We start from the raw sequence: 17058 nt of genomic DNA on the forward strand, positions 1-17058 counted from the left end.
GGGATTTTATGGCAATTTTATTAAAACTATTTGGGTCACTGATATTTTTTTAGCATGCAGCTGCAAGTAAGTCACGAGAAACTACAACACACTACTACTATGTAATATTAAAGCTTCTCATCTTATTCTTACCAAAGTAATTGTACAATAAGATCAAGATAAATTTATTTACGTTTTTTTTTTTTTTTTTTATTGCCTAGGTGTGTGGACGAGCTCACAGCCCACCTGGTGTTTAGTGGTTACTGGAACCCATAGACATCTACAATGTAAATGCGCCACACACCTTACGTGAGACAATTACACAATAACGCGGGGTAGTTGCCGAGCTTTCGAATTCCGGATGATGGTGACTGACGCGGTCAATTTACATTTTCAGAATTAAAACTGCACTAAAAACCTGCTACTGTTAAATGACAAACATGCTTATCATCAGTTACCGAGTACATAGTAAATATGTAAATAGGGAAATAGTATATACAAATTAATTATGTAAAATAAACAGCGCAAAAAGGTTTGTTTGTGCACAAATTTGACAGACAGCTTGCTCGCTGACGTTTTAGGCAAATATTGCGTAAGGAAAATGTAACTATGTATTACGCTTCATGGGTTTGAAAATTTTGTTTCTTTATATGTTTTTGTCGAGTGTTATATGAGGACCGAATGGAAATAGAGAGATGTGCGACGGAATCGGGAGCTTGTGCTGGCTGATGTACGTGGCTTACATTTCAACGTCCAGCTCTACAGGTTAAATTGTTTTTCGTAAAAAATTAAAGCTTTTTTGGTTCATGTAAGACGGGATAAGAGATTCAAGAAATGCGGAAATTGTGTTCTACCAAGTTTCACAGATAAAAGCTAATATATTTACAAGATTAAATTCCTCGTTTTCTAGTATTTTATGAAAATAATTTCCTTTCATTGGGTTACGATGACAAATGTCAAATGAAATTATACCTTAATGAAAATATCATCCCCACGGTGCGATAATTAACTAAGTAGACATAGGTATTTCTTTTTTTTATTTCATAAAATGAAACCGCATTTCAATTTCTTGTTCCTGTCTCACTCATATTCCTGTAACTGTCATAGTTTTTTAATTAGAAAATGTGAAAATACACTAAGGCCTGATTATAGACAATATCACGGAAAGAAAATTAATTAGATAGAACTTAATTAATATTTCCTTAACATAAATTTAGTAGTGCTTGATTTCATAAATCACTAACGCAATTTGATTAATTTGGAGATCACAAGAATCGGTTTAACACGTTTAAGATTAGATAGCGAAAATGAACCAGCTCAGCTTCTCGATCTCCCGTTCTCAATTCACATATAATTTATACAAAAATACAAATGCGAAACACCTTCGCACAGTTTTAATTAACTTTATTGTATTAACGTAAGTGACTTTGCTTCTGTTTCGAAAAGCATTATTACACCTTCTTAGTTTGACAATTAACTAACTCATAAATACCTTAGTAATTATGTAAATAGAGTATCATCAAATGTTCATTTCATTAATGTCCACTTAATTTATAATTTACTTATTACAATTTGATTTGTTAAAAATCCTTTTTTTTTCTTGAAAGTCGTATAAAAACTTTAATAGTCTAACGATTGAGTCAAATGTGAATGTCTGAACAAACATTTTTAGGCTTAGTTTACTCTCGCTCCAAAATAAAACCGTAAACCTCTGACCTCGCACGAGACTTTTATAACAGAATACGTAGTTTATTAAAATAATGTTCAACTGCAAATATCAGGTCAGACATCAGGCAGTCCGTCTGTGTCTAGATGCGACAGCACGCAACACTAGTACCTACGCGAGTAGTAGTAATATCCTGATCTGACTTTTCTCCATCTAATCCTCCCCTAATTGTTTGACGAGTGTAAAAAGTCACCTCTCACTATTTACAAATAATACATATTAGGGACACGAGAGCTTCGGTAAACAAATCAGCTTAAACGGGATATTTCGTTTATCAATATGCTCAATCGTTCACGTAAGTCCTCAATAAGCTACCGACTGAAATGACTCGCTGTGTCCAGCCGGTTAACGAACAGTTATTTTCCAAATGAAGCGATCAGATCAGGATTAAGAGGAACCTTGTGTTACAAATTGGATTCGATATCCTGCACGTTCGAATTCAGGTGTCGTTTGATTAACTGTGTATTTAGATTTCGTTTACTGAATATTTTGTTCACTAATACTGTAATGGAGTTATAGCACTGTGATCTCCCACGGGCTGATACTAATGCGCAATTATGAAACTGATATGTGTCTGTATATGTGAAACTCGTGTCCAAGCCGCGTTGCGACGTGTCGTTATGCACGTGGTTGCCTTGTAGGCAGTAGCTCGTTTGTACCTTTAGTATTATCTGGAAATTTAATATGCTCTCTTGTTGACCCTTGTATGTATGTCTTGGACAGCTATTTGAAATAGCTTTAAGTTAAACAGAAGTGTGCTGATAATATCCAACTGTAGATCGGAGTAATGGATCTATCTCTGTTCATCAAGTTGACATAAATTAAGTCCAAGAGAGTTAAATTCGGAAACAAAAACAATAAAAAAAGATGACTGATTAATGTGAAGATAAATAACTTTTTATGGAAGCTCGTTTTCTTTAATTTGTTTTCTTTTGCGCGAAATATTTTTATCCGTATAATTGTTTAGTATTTCGTTTTATTTAACTAGATGTCGCAAAGCTTTATCCGATATAGCCTGTGGACCCTCGCAGTCTAACCATATCTTACGTGTCCCCTAATGGGGAAACCGGCGCTATAAATAACGTAGTTTCTAGACTCAGTAAGTTCCATTTTTTTTCCTGGAGAATCGTCTATGTATCTGTTTAAATAACATGTAGTTAGTTACACGGATTGTTTATTAAATGACTAAAAAGATGAACGAACGATCTATTTGATGCTGACGGATGCTATCCAGTGAAGTCGTGAATTAATCCTCCATTGAAATTTTTAAACGCAATTTCGGAACAATAATTAAAATGAAGCAATAAACAATTTTGATTTTGAATCTTAAAACAATTTTATTAGGACATTACTGTGTCGAGTTATGAATGCGAATCTAACTTTTACAGCTCAGAGCGAGGAGGATTTTTATTCCGTTTACCTGAAATAAGGATTATGGTGGCGTTAAATTTCAAATCGAAATCAAATTTCATTTTCAGCTCTTTATGCCACTTGTGGTGGTAGGGCGTATTGTGAGTCTGTCTCGGTAGCGGGGGCAGGTTCAAGTTCACTTCTAAGCTGGGCGGTAACTATGAAACATCCGGTGGACCGTGGGTTCACTCGAACATCTAGGTTTTGTATTGGAACTCTGTTCTAGAGAATATGGTACTAGAGTACCACATTGTACTTTATTTTATTGTTTTAAACGAGTAGACGGTTCGCGACCAGCTCGGTATTACAAGACTAGTGGAACCCATAGACATCACCATGTTTATGTTATTATCTGTTGAGGAACATAGGACAACCACGTGACAATCATGACAGTCACATTTTTTATTTACAGCCTTTGTAGGTAGCCGAGTATACGGCCCACCTGATGGTGAGCGATCATCGTTGCTCACGGTTATCAGCAACGCCAGGGGCAAAGCTAGGCCGCTGCCTAATATCAAAGATTACTTTACAAGGGTTTTTGAAGAAGATTCAGATCATATCGCTCCGAAAACATTGCGGAAAAAGTTTATTCCAAAGTACGTAGCAAAAAATATATCTGTAAACGTGCTATGGATGAGCGCAGCAGTTCCAGACGTTACGAGTGGTTTTTGTTCAGATGTCGGGCGTTGCTGGTAAAAAGGAGGTGGCGAGATCATCTCAAACATAGGACTGATGACAACGGGTGTCTTCAGCCAGTGCATCCAAAACGCTTAAGATCTTTAACATGCTTTTGATTGGTTGTAGAGTTCACACATGATCAGACGACTTCAAGAGCTAACACTCTCTTTGACGATGCTGACGATATTCAAAAGCAACTGGAAATTGAGGCTAAAAACCGATTTGTATACGGAAGTGTTAGTGTGGTGTTTCTTTGTTATTTCTGAGGGTGTTTTGAATCATGTGCAGGATTGTATAACAGCTTTTGATCCTCCGGGATTCTCGTATTATACTAAAGTTGAAACTCGAACTTGAGAAAATCCCATAAATCACAGTACTGTTCAGTGGGCCTACATTATTAGAAGACGGTAGTTAATATTGAGATAAAATTATGAAAATTTCAATGTTGCTATACGTAAACGTAGGACAAAGTTATTGTCATCTGTACATGTAAATAAAGATTAATAGGTATTTTGTTTGTAAGAAGAATATCACTTGAGAACGGTAGAAGCGATTGGCCTTTCTTCCAATTATAGGAATAGTCCGAATAGCATTTTTTGTTTCTAATAAAAACATGGCGACGGATTTACAATTAGTTAGTTGACATCTTTATACAACCATCCTGAAGTCTGAACATACTTATTATAATTTCGATATAGTACATATTAGTACGATATAGTACATGGTTTCGCGTAAATAATGGTACGAATCTAAGGCAACTATTTTTTGCATAATTTGCTTACACTAATTTGGGTTATTCTTTTGAAATGGTATGGCTGACAAAAACATTCTTTTCTTGTTTTTTCTACCTAATTTCAGGATTTGTATACGGGGCTAATAATATTTTATTGAAGTTCTATTCGTAATAATAAATATTACCAAATAATTTACACATGTTACAAATTGAAAATTAACGAGTATGTAATATTAGGGGTTAAAGTATGAAATTGCCGATTTGTACTGAAAAATTGAAATTCGTTTTTTATTTCCATTTAAAATATTTATTTAATCAAAATATCTACCATTATTATCTATACATTGTTGCAATGTAATAAGAGGGTCATTTGTGCCTCTGCGACAGAACTCTGGTGATCTAGATTCTACAAACTGTGTGAAAGCATTTTGTACTGCCTCCTGGGAAGAAAACTTTTTATCACGTAGAAAATTGTCCAAATTACGGAAAAAATGGTAGTCCGTTGGAGCAAGGTCTGAAGAATACAGAGGGTGACGAATGGTTTCTAATTGCAGTTCCTCTCTATGTCAGTTCGAAGTACCTATTACAATAAAACGGCAATTTAATACTTTAACCCCTATTATATCCATTATAGATTCCAATCAATAACAATTTCAAATGTTAAATTCCGAGTTGAGGCTATATAAATATAACCTTATAACTTTACGCGTGAGCTAGCAAATGATTCATGCAGAGGTGAAGAGAGTCGATCTGCTGTCTAAATGCTATTGCATCGAAGAGAGTGACTTAAAATCAGAAGAAAAGGTCTCAGGCGGGCGCATCACGATGCTCAGCAATGAGCGATCGATTGGAGGAGGAGGAGGAGTGACTAGAGGTTCCACGTGTTGTAGCGTGAGCCGCCACTCCACAGTCATGTGATTGGCCACAAAAGTCATTTACAATTCAACAATATTTACATTAAATAGACTGTTGCAATATTCATGTAAATTTGTTTGCAGCCCAAAGCAATATGGGTGTTTCATTTACCGCCGAAATTTCCCGAAGGACACGCTGTGACTCGACAACTAAGCTCTGTAAGTTGTTTGAGCTTTGAATCTAATATTTCATTTTAAACTTAAATAAATTATTACAGGCCGACACGACATCAAAAGCAATTTTTTTTGCATGTGTTCAACTTTGTATATTTAGGATCTCTCCTGATAACTTAACCTTACGGTAGGCAGCGGCTTGGCTCTGCCCCTGGCATTGCTGAAGACCATGAGCAACGATTACCACTCACCATCAGGTGGGCCGCTTACTCGTCTGAATACAAGGGCAATAAAAAATAAAAACTACCTACTTTATTCATGCCAATGTATAACCAATGTCTTAAGAAAGTAATTTAGTTCTCGGAAAAAATCTTTAGATTTATTTCCAGAACTGGGTCATCTTTTATTGATAGACACTAACACGAGGAGAACTTTCTTACGCTACAAATTCAACAAATAATCACGAACAATGTTGTTACCTTACTGATTGGCTCCCACTTGACAAATTGCAAAAATTTACACTTGAATCCCGATTGCACTAGATGGGCGGAATATCGCACAGCTCACTCGACGTTAAGCAATCATCAAAGTAATTTTTCTTATTGCCTTTGTAGGCAGATGAGCATATGGGCCACCTGATGGTAAGCGGTTACCGTCGCCCATGGAAGTCAGCAATGCCAGGAGCAAGGCCAAGCCGTTGCCTACTATTGAGTTACTCTCCGTAAGCCTCGTTTGAAGAAGGACATGTCATAGCGTTCGGGAAACACCGTGGAGGGGAGCTCATTCTAAAGCCGGATGGTACGTGGCAGAAAAGATCTTTGAAAACGTACGGTCGATATGAACGCAGCTGTTCCAGATAATACGGATGAGCTCTGCTCCGGTGGCGGGAGGTGTGATTGTGAAAAGTGGATGAGGGATCATCGAATCGATCGTTGAGACCCGAGTTCAACGTTGATTACTTCACCACAGATATTATAGGCAGGATAGTGGTGCAGCTCCGTTGTGATGGTAATTGTTTCTTCACAGAATTATTTATCGAAACCTGACGCTATAACTCAGCGAGCGATGTTTAACGCGGGTAAGGAATCGTTATAGTTACATTGCCTAGTTAAATTTGGCATCAAAATAATAACCTGCGGCTATTCGCAGAACTCGTTTTTTATGAACAAATAAAGATTAAAATTCCTTTGTAGATACAATAAAATTAACTTTGTATCGTAACCAGAAGCTGCAGGCAACTGGTTTGTTTGTTTGAGTATTTTTATAACATATATTTTTCTCTTTGTAGCTTATGTTTGCAGACGAGCTGGAATTTGAACGCAATCGTCACTTTAGGCTTTTTTTTATCTAACTAGCTTAGAAACTTAAATAAATTTTGGACAATAGTAGAGCAATAAGTACTCGTGAGAACGGTTTACGTTACGTCAATAAGATAACTAATAGCGTCGAATGCCCTTCATCTTGATCGTTTACAAAAATATTCAGAAAATCACGTTTGAGTATTTTGCGTTAAAAAACAAAGGCCCTAAGCATTGCCCAGTTCATTGTACATTTGATATTAAAATGAAAACAAAGTTAATTTCTGCGCAGGACCAAGCGATCCGTAAAGCTCGAAGGTTGGGGCTGGTATTTCAATATCTACAATTGTTCTATTTGTTTTAGCCGGAAACGCTTCAACATTTATATTATTATATTATACTAGCTGACCCGGCAGACTTCGTAGTGCCTCAATCGATAAATAAAATACCTAAACTTTTGTATAAAATTAACTTAAAACAAAAAAAGGGAATCCGTCCGACGGGGGACACATCAAAGGAAAAACAAAATTGTTATTTTTATTTAATTCCGAGCATTTTCATATTTATCTACCTTTTAAACCTTCTCTGGACTTCCGCAAATAATTCAAGACCAAAATTAGCCAAATCGGTCCAGCTGTTCTCGACTTTTAGCGACACTAACGAACAACAATTCATTTTTATATATAAAGGTTTATATTACTTGATAGAAAACACCGTCAAATAAAATAGTAATATTTTTTATTAATCGATTCATTCATACACAAAACTGACTAAAGTCACAACAAGAGCACGTAACATTAGACATCATAGTGGACTAGAGCTAGACTATAATATCAAACACCTTTCTTGTTCACAGATGCTACGTACGATTGGGAATATGCAGGTATGTACATACGTGGATGGGTATGTGCTTGGAGAAAAGAATATTTAATATTTATTCACGTCGCAGTCGCGGTATATACTGTCGCATTAAGCTCTGTGAAGTGCATACGTTGCTTCTTTAATCACCCTGGACATGTATGCCGCGAAGTTGCGCGTGCGGTTTCAACGGAGATTCCGTAAGGGTACTTCAGAAAAGAGTCTTTATTCTCATGTCTCAAGGCGGGTCACATTGCAGTTGTGTTGTCTATTTGCTCTCGTATCCACTTAAAACCAGGCGAGGCGAGTTTGGATACCTTTTTTTTTGATAAGATGGTAAACGGGAAATTTATTACGTTTCTGGAACATTACATCTAGTGTTAGTTAACGCACAATAAATGACTAAAGTTATTTAACTTGACTTAGAAAGCTTTTATATGAATTTCATAATTTGCTGAATCGCTGTTATAAACTTGTTAATGTCTTTTGTTTTTGACACAGTGATACATTCTGAGGAACAAGTTACTTTTAACCTTGAAACTTAATCGTAAATCAGAAATAATGATGAAAGTGAGCGAGAATTAGTTATCTTCTATTTTCTTCTTCTATATATATAAAAATTAATTGCTGTTCGTTAGTCTCGCTAAAACTCCAGATCCGCTGGACCGATTTGGCTAATTTTGATCTTGAATTATTTGTGAAAGTCCAGAGAAGGTTTAAAAGGTAGATAAATATGAAAATGCTTGAAATTAAATAAAAATTACAATTTTGTTTTTCCTTTGATGTGTCCTCTGTCGGATGGATTCCTTTTGTTTGTTTTAAGTTTATTTTATACAAAAGTTTAGGTCTTTTATTTATCGATTGAGGCACTACGAAGTCTGCCGGGTCAGCTAGTGTATGATAAAATAGTATTAGGTGTTCATCTACGAAGTTGCTGTTCAGTTTACAATAAGTTAGTCATTTTTTATTAAATTTTATTATTTGTATTAATTAATATACGCATCCATAGTGTTGAGTCCTCTGTCAGCGCAGTGGTAATTTTTCAAAGCCCTTAATGAAGAAATCAGGTATACGGGATCCACAAACTCTTCAAAGGAATTTTGTATTGCCTCTTGTGTATTGATTTTTTTCCCTGGCAAGAAATGGTCCAAACTTAAATAGAAGTAGAAAAAGAAAAAGTAGAAGTGGATGACGAAAAACATCCAACCGTGGCTCGCGCCACTTCATGCGGCACACACTTATCAAATTTTTTTTTAATATCCAATTTGACACAAATGAACCAACAATGTTTTGATACTAACCTTGAAAGCTGCTGCTAACTCGGCGGTATATTGAGTTGCCGTTGTTAGATTTAGGTATTTTTGGGCGACCACGGGTTTCATATTTTTTTAATAAAAATTTCCACGTCGGAAGCTTTTATCGTGACCACAATCCTGATTAGATTATAAATGTAGTGAAAAGAAAATACTAGTCAATGATTGAATTTTAAACTAAAATTTCTATATTTTTTAACTAAAAATAATTTGAATTCAGAATTGATCATCAGCCATACATAAACTACGTTTTAAATGGGCAGTATTATAAAACGGCAACTTCATAGATAAAGACATAGATTACTATCACTCGTAGAATATTATTTATGAAAATGTACTCTGCGTAAAGGCTACTGTTCCACGTAGTACTTTGATCCAGCGACTAGTAGTATAGTTTTCTTTAGAACAACCACCATCACCGTTCTAATAGTGACGACACGTTTTATTTTCTAAAGTCCATATTGATTTGATTTGATGAATTGATTACAAGCTCTTAACAAATGACGAATTTTATTTTTAGAACAAAACAATTGGTGGAAGAAGTACCCTCAATGCGGTGGTAGATCCCAGTCTCCAGTCGACATACCAGTTAAAGGACTAATAAAGGCGCGTAGAGGCCGGCCGCTGCTCTTTTGCAACTATGATGTGCCACCAGAAAATATGACATTAATTAAAGACGAGAGGAGAGGCTAGTTTCCCAAATATTTTTCTTCCAGTGAAGTTCCCGCCCAGGTCGCCCAGGTCGCCCAGGTCGTCGGGTTGAGCTGCGCACCTAGTAGCAGTGTTGACCGCACTTACCTCTATGGGCTACGTCTCTTGGACGAGGATCGAACACTTGAACGCTTAAGACGCATATTTAGACGCACATAAAGGAAATTGAAAGCACCTAGAAAAAGCCCATAAGTCGGTCCTCTCAAAGGGCGGGTTAACCCAGTGCCTACACTTAAATTTTGAATTATTATAGGAATATGATCATATAAAATGAGCTGCAATAAGATCTTGTGTTTCCTACCTTACCATAAGATAGTCGCTAACTTTTGTTTGTACTGCAGGTAGACACGATTCAAACTGCTATTCAACCGAAAAAAAAGGAGACTATCAATTCGATACTAATGTGTCATTATGTACACGTGTAATATTATTGGAAAAGCATTAAATTGCCATAACTTCAAAATAAATGTACAAAATAACAATAGGCCTATTTGTGATAATACAAGTTTTATCAAAATCCAAAATAGGAGCACACATTTGTTTTGGAGGTCGGTCCCCGTCTAGGGGTGTTATCTGCGAGCGGTATAAAATGTTAAGGCGACTAGTGTTGTTCATGTCGCCGCGCCGCGCCGTGCTTAAAATGTAATTGGCGATATGTTTTGTTTTGGTAATAAAGAAAGGGCTATATACATATTTTCAATAATTCAAAGTTTTTTCTAAACGTTTTGCACTATTAGATAACATCGTTTTTATTTATTTAAAATTAGAATATTTTGATGAAGTTTTGCAAAATCAGTTTTTATTTGATAGAACAGCAGTTAACGATAACTGTAAAATTAGTCGAGCTGGTCGGAGGCCAGGTTCGCTGCGGAAACAACGAACCTGATATTTCATGTCTACCTACAATTAGCATGCTATTGAGATATTCCGATTCGAGGCAAACCCTCGGAACGTAAATAAAACCAATAAGGTTTTGATATACACTACGTTTTGTGTATCAATCCGATGATCGAACGTGGATTTCCATTAAAATCGCAGTGACCCTCACGGGATTCTGGGATCCGAAACATCGTCCGTTATTACACGGAGGCGCAGCTCACAGCCATCGCTACGTATTCTATTCGCTGTCCCTTCACTGGCCCTCTGAACACACAATAGGGAACCTGCAATACCCGTTGGAGAGCCAAGCTCTCCATATATCGGCGGAGTACAACACGCTTGATGAAGCCGTTGCCGCGTCTCGGCGGGACCCATTGGCGGTGCTCGGAATAGCCAATTTATATAAGGTAAGCAACTCATCTTTAATTTATTGTGTAATGTTTTGCCATGGTACTTTTTGCGTGTTGCGCTAATGACTTGTATAGGACTTACTTTAATCTGAGCATGTGTGTATTAGAGTCGTAGAGTAGTCGAATGGTACGTGGCAAAAATATTACCTGGACATACGGTAACGAAGACCGCGAGTGCTCGACTGTTGTTTTTAAACCAATAATACACCGGGTGTGGGAGATCAAATATCTATAAAATGGAAGACTGTTATTATTATAATGGTTCGACGGGTGAACGAGTTCACATCTCTCCTGGAACGTAGTGGTTGCCAGAGTCAATAGCATGACACCCCAATATAAATCCACCATGACACTTGGCGCGTATCGGGTAGCAATAACAAAACACAACAGAGACGTTTATGCCTCAATTGTGTAGTAATATGAAGTCGTCGTGGCCTAAAGGATAAGACGTCTTGTGCATTCGTATGTAGCGACGCACCGGTGTTCGAACCCCGCAGGCGGGTACCAATTTTTCTAGTAAAATACGTACTTAACAAATGTTCACGATTGACTTTCACGGTTAAAGAATAACAACGTGCAATAAAAATGAAAACCGCTAAAATATAATTTGCGTAATTACTGATGGTGGATTTCTTGCGAATCTGCACGGGTCCACCATCCTGCCTATTTCTGCCGTGAAGCAATAATGCGTTTCGGTTTGAATGGAGGGCAGCCGTTATACTGTAAAAACTGAGACCTTAGAACTCATATGTCAAGGTGGGTGGCTGCATTTACGTTGTAGATGTCTATGGGCTTCGGTAACCACTTAACATTAGGCGTGCTGTCAGCTCGTCCAACCATCTAAGCAAACAAAAAAGTAATGACGCAAATTATACGTTTTGCGGGTTTGATTATTTATTGGAAAATGCTTTTTCTTCATCATAGAAGTAATCCGTGATCGTGAGCTCAATAGCTCAATAAAAATTTAATTACAAATTATTTCCTGTCTCCGCGATTCCCGACAACAACCCTCCAGGGCATCACGACTTCAAAATTAATAATGGTAATGACTTCTAGAGCTGACCTTGAAGGGCTCTTAGTAAAATTATTAAGCGTTGAGTCCGTTCGATTTGTTTTACGGATAATACTCATATCGTTCGCTACTTTATTTTTAATTTATTGCTTAGATGGGTGGACGAGCTCACAGCCCACCTGGTATTAAGTGGTTACTGGAGCCCATAGACGTCTACAACGTAAATGCGCCACCCACCTTGAGATATAAGTTCTAAGGTCTCAGTATAGTTACAACGGCTGCCCTACCATTCAAACCGAAACGCATTACTGCTTCACGGCAGAAATAGGCAGGATGGTGGACCCGTGCAGATTCGCAAGACGTTCACCACCAGTAATTACCCAAATTTGCAGGTTTGATTTTTATTACACGATGTTATTCCTTCACTGTGGAAGTCAATCGTGAACATTTGTTAAGTACGTATTTCATTAGAAAAATTGGTACCCGCCTGCGGGATTCGAAAACCGGTGCATCGCTAAATACGAATGCACCGGACGTCTTATCCTTTAGGCCACGACGACTACTTAAGCTGCTATAATTGTTCTAATGCCACATGTGGCAGCTGGGATGGATCCGGCGCTGGCTTCGAGTTTTAAGCTGGATAATCCTTTACTTGATAACCGTAGAAGCTTTGTAACCTTATTTTCTGGATTCAATTATCGGGACCCGTTGAGAGTTATAGCCTAAGTTTCTTTCAATGCACGTATACTATAAGCAGTATATCACATTCCAGACATTTCATAAATCAAGTAGATCTGGGAATTTCATCATTTATTATAGGAAAAATTTTAATGTTTTTTGTCAATCTTTACTATTGTAAATTTTACCTAAGTTATTATTTTAATACTTTTTTGGTTTGTAGGTACTGAGACCGGATGAAACTTGACACCTGTTTCTATTTATTCTTTAAGTTTTTGTTCACTTTAAGAAATTATTTTCCGAGTATCTTACAATATTAAATTATTCAAGGCTTTTGTAATATAGTTGAAATCTTCGTGGGCTGGATAAGACGGTGTGCTCGTGCCCAAGCGATGCGACAATACCATTAGACCTATCGACTTTACACAAGATTGCAATGTTGGCGCGAATTATTTTTATTTTTACTGGTGGTAGGACCTCTTTTGAGTCCGCACGGGTAGGTAACACCACCCTGCCTATTTCTGCCGTGAAGCAGTAATGCGTTTCGGTTTGAAGGGTGGGACAGCCGTTGTAACTATACTGGGACCTTAGATCTCATATTTCAAGGTAGGATGCGGCATTTACGTTGTAGATGTGTCTGGGCTCTGGTAACCGCTTAACACCAGGTGGGCTGTGAGCTCGTCCAACCAACTAAGCAATAAAAAAAATTATATATTATAATTGATTTTTTAGTTTGCCAACAAAACACAGAAGGGACTCAAGATGTTAATCGAGGCAGCGTCGCGGGTGACTTTGAAACGCAAAGGGTTGCCGACGAAGCCTTTGAGCTACTTCAATCCGCCCTTCAAGGAATATTCGTGCTACCACGGCTCTCTGACCGCGCCTCCGTGTACGGAAGCGGTGCTGTGGTTCGTCAGAGCGAAGGCTTTACCCGTTCAAAGAGTAAGAGCTTAAACGAGAATCCAATATTTATTTACGCTATTTATATTCCCTCACTCCGCTTTGTACTAAACAGGAAAGAGGCTTAAAGAAATACGGATTTAGTTTTCGTGCACAAAGGCAGCCCACTGATAATGTTCAGTACTAGCGAGATGAGCGAAGCCCGTAGACATTGACCTGAACTGTTGGACTTTAACATACCAACAGTTTTGACATTGGTAACCCAACTAATTAAAATGTTAACTTATTATTCTTGCTTTTTTACTACAATCGGTATGTTAATTATAGGCGGCTAATTATTTGGAAATTAATTTTTATTTCTTAACAGGAAGCAGTTGAGTCCATACGTCAAATCCTGATTTCTGATGAAATGAGAAAATCGTATTCCCGCCAACCGCAGCCTTTAAATGACAGAAAAGTGTACTTCTTCAATTAAAAGTATTTGTACATGAACAATAACATTGTCTTTCATTTACTATAAACTAAATATGCTGTTTATTTGCTGATATACTGGAAATGGCTTAGATAATACTATGTATCTCCATGAAGTCTTCAAATTGATTCTATAAGAATTGCATCTAGATTGTCGAGAAACCTGATATCATACCTACGTTTTGCACGGCAATGTGTATTTCGTAGGGAGTGTACTGAAGCGATGTTTGAGATGAACTGTTACGCGCTGGGGTTCGGGATAAATAAAGTTCCACCGAAGTATAACTTAAAATTGTATCCAACACTTGAATAATTTAAAACTGTATTCAACACTTAGAACACTTAAAACACTTTACAAATACTTTAAAATTCCCAATTCGCTTTTTCCGCTTCGCTTCAGGTGATCCGTTCGCTGTTTCATTCGAGTAGTTCCGATTAATAATTGACTGCGTGTTATCTCTGCAATGCTTTTATAGGCGATACCACATCCCTAGAAGTATCGAGAATATTCCACACATTTCGAGTATTGTGTTTCCGCTATCTGACAATAGATGGCGTTGTACTTCTCGAGCGTTCTAGATGCTATTAGATACTTCGATATTCGTTCGACTATTCGGCGATAGATGGCGTTACTCTTACCGGCGTAACAATACCTTTATCAAGATCATCTCCTAACTTGCCATTCGAGCATAAATCATCTATAATATCTGATACCGGCGTATTTATGAGTTTTCAGTCAACATTTTTGCTACATGTTATACGACTTTGTAGTAAGTTCTTCTGCGCGGTATTTCCTGAGCGTTATCACATGTTTACCTTCAGGTGAGGTTTGAAAGAAACTGGCCACAGGCAAGGACTCGACTATACGGTATACGGTATAGTCGATGAACATGAGTGACGATAACTACTTAATATTAAGATAGTCCTAAGCTCATCTATCTGTCCACGATGATAAAAAGCAAACCTGGATGACCTTGACTAATCTGACCTTGAGTTTACTAATGGCGGATTTATTTTCTCATACGTATAGGTACCTCTGTTTTAATTAATTCTATTGAAGTATGTAGTTGCTGGATTCCACGAGCACTACAGTTGTATGACATGTGATACAAGGGACATTTGTCATTGCCGATAGCAAGCGTACACTATTACCAGCGGTTACTGAAATTTATACATTTTGTTCATTTTTATTATTGGGCATCGTGAATCATCTAAGGTCAGGTGAGCCGTGAGCACCTGTTCCCAACAACTAAAGTAAAAGTACATACTGTATGATGACCAATATTTACATTTAGTACATTCTGAAGTCGTCGTGGCCGAAAGGATAAGATGTCCGGTACATTCGTATCTAGCGATGCAACGGTGTTTCAATCCTGCAGGCGGGTACCAATTTTTCTAATGAAATATGTACTTAACAAATGTTCACGATTGACTTCCACGGTGAAGGAATAACATCGTGTAATAAAAATCAAACCCTCAAAATTAAAATTTGCGTAATTACTGGTGGCAGGATGTCTTTTGAGTCCAAACGGGTAGGTACCACCACCCAGCCTATTTCTGCCATGAAGCAGTAATGCGTTTCGGTTTGAAGGGTGGGCAAACCGTTGTAACTACTAAGACCTTAGAACTCATATTTCAAGGCAGGTGGCGGCACTTACGTTGTAGATGTCTGCGGGCTCCAGTTACTACTTAACACCAGGTGGGCTGTGAGCCTGTCCACCCATATAAGCAATAAAAAGAAAAAATATAAAAAAAATATTTTAATAATTAAAACAATACAACCGGTTTAGGGATAGGCTTTAACCGTGTGTGTTGCAGTGAACTAGGCTAATGGGTCACCGTGCGACCGATGGGCGACGGGGAAATGACACGTTCAATGATAAGTCGTCAGTAGGTATTCTATCGATTCCTTTCTTATATTAAATTAATGCAATCTAATCGTCCCGAGGACTACTGGCCTGTTATCATTTTTAAGGTACTATTGCACCAAGACTAGCAGTAGACATCGGCTTGAATGTGCCTCTGACGTCACTGATTTTTATGATCGATGGTGACTGCTTACCATCAGACGGGACATACGCTCGTCTGTCTACAAAAATAATAAAAGCATAAACAAAAAACACCAATTGGTTCTATTACTACATACATTTGCATTACGCAGAGACGAAGTTAAGCACAGCGAAATTAACTTTTAGTATTCGTAAAAGTTTGTAGATCACCAAATCTCGTGTGATTGTATTTAAAAAAATCGACTTATAAATTATTTGAAAAGCTATGAATACTTCGCTTTCTGTCTTATGCGTAAAATCCCGGGTTGAGGTAGTTAATAGTTAAGCAACATAATTCTGTAAAGTTGTTTTTGAAGTCAAAAATAATATTATTATGAATAGTTGTGACGAACTGCAAATGTACCTACAGCCACTGGCGACTACACTTTACACAGTTACAGTAGAGCACAGGTAGAGAGACTGGCAATCTGTAACTAGCTGTGTTATTACAAAAGTTAAATGAATGGCACGTTTGAAATTAGAGACTAATTATTATTATATTTAGTTAAAAGATATGTTTTTAAGAGAGAGTTAAGAGTTAAAATGCTTTTAACGCGGCGCCGCGGCGCTCGGAACCCTTTTGGGGGCCATCCACGGTCCAGCTGCAATGAATTGACGTTATTTGGCAGAGTATCGGAGCTATTATCAAGTATACAGTGTAAAACTTGCTGTTAACAAAATTATTGGTGCCTCCAAAATCAATAAATGAAAATACATAATTAGTAAAATGCTCGGCACAAACCCCTACCTAAAAAACCTATAAATTTTATTATTTATATTTATTTAATAATTTTTCTATTTCGATTTGGTGCCTCACACATTCACGACTAATTACCTAAATTGTTTTTATTATACAAGCTGCATCAGTGAAAAAGTTCCTTATGACGCGACGTAGTCTCTTCCTGTCAAAGGCATGCTTGCTCTAT

At 37.3% G+C, this 17058-nt stretch overlaps 1 protein-coding gene across 1 annotated transcript; it reads left to right on the forward strand.

Moving 5' to 3' along the window:
* Positions 1-543: 543 nt before the first annotated feature.
* LOC101745653 (carbonic anhydrase 1) lies at positions 544-14111 on the forward strand. The gene is made up of 9 exons (XM_004922824.4): positions 544-744; positions 3920-4029; positions 5525-5599; positions 6581-6632; positions 7709-7735; positions 9544-9711; positions 10773-11020; positions 13446-13655; positions 13981-14111. The coding sequence occupies exons 1-9, from the start codon at positions 675-677 to the stop codon at positions 14086-14088; spliced, it is 1068 nt and encodes a 355-aa protein (XP_004922881.1). The 5' UTR covers positions 544-674; the 3' UTR covers positions 14089-14111.
* The last annotated feature ends 2947 nt before the right edge of the window (positions 14112-17058 follow it).

This window comes from Bombyx mori, chromosome 9, assembly GCF_030269925.1.
Source record: "Bombyx mori chromosome 9, ASM3026992v2".
Classification (NCBI taxonomy): Eukaryota; Metazoa; Arthropoda; class Insecta; order Lepidoptera; family Bombycidae; genus Bombyx; species Bombyx mori.

Excerpts from the sequence above, each read along its gene's own strand:
- LOC101745653 (XM_004922824.4), top strand. The coding sequence starts at position 675 with ATGTGCGACGGAATCGGGAGCTTGTGCTGGCTGATGTACGTGGCTTAC. Across the intron at positions 5,600-6,580 it reads TGACTCGACAACTAAGCTCT|AATTATTTATCGAAACCTGA; the intron begins GTAAGTTGTTTG and ends GTTTCTTCACAG. Across the intron at positions 13,656-13,980 it reads AGGCTTTACCCGTTCAAAGA|GAAGCAGTTGAGTCCATACG; the intron begins GTAAGAGCTTAA and ends ATTTCTTAACAG.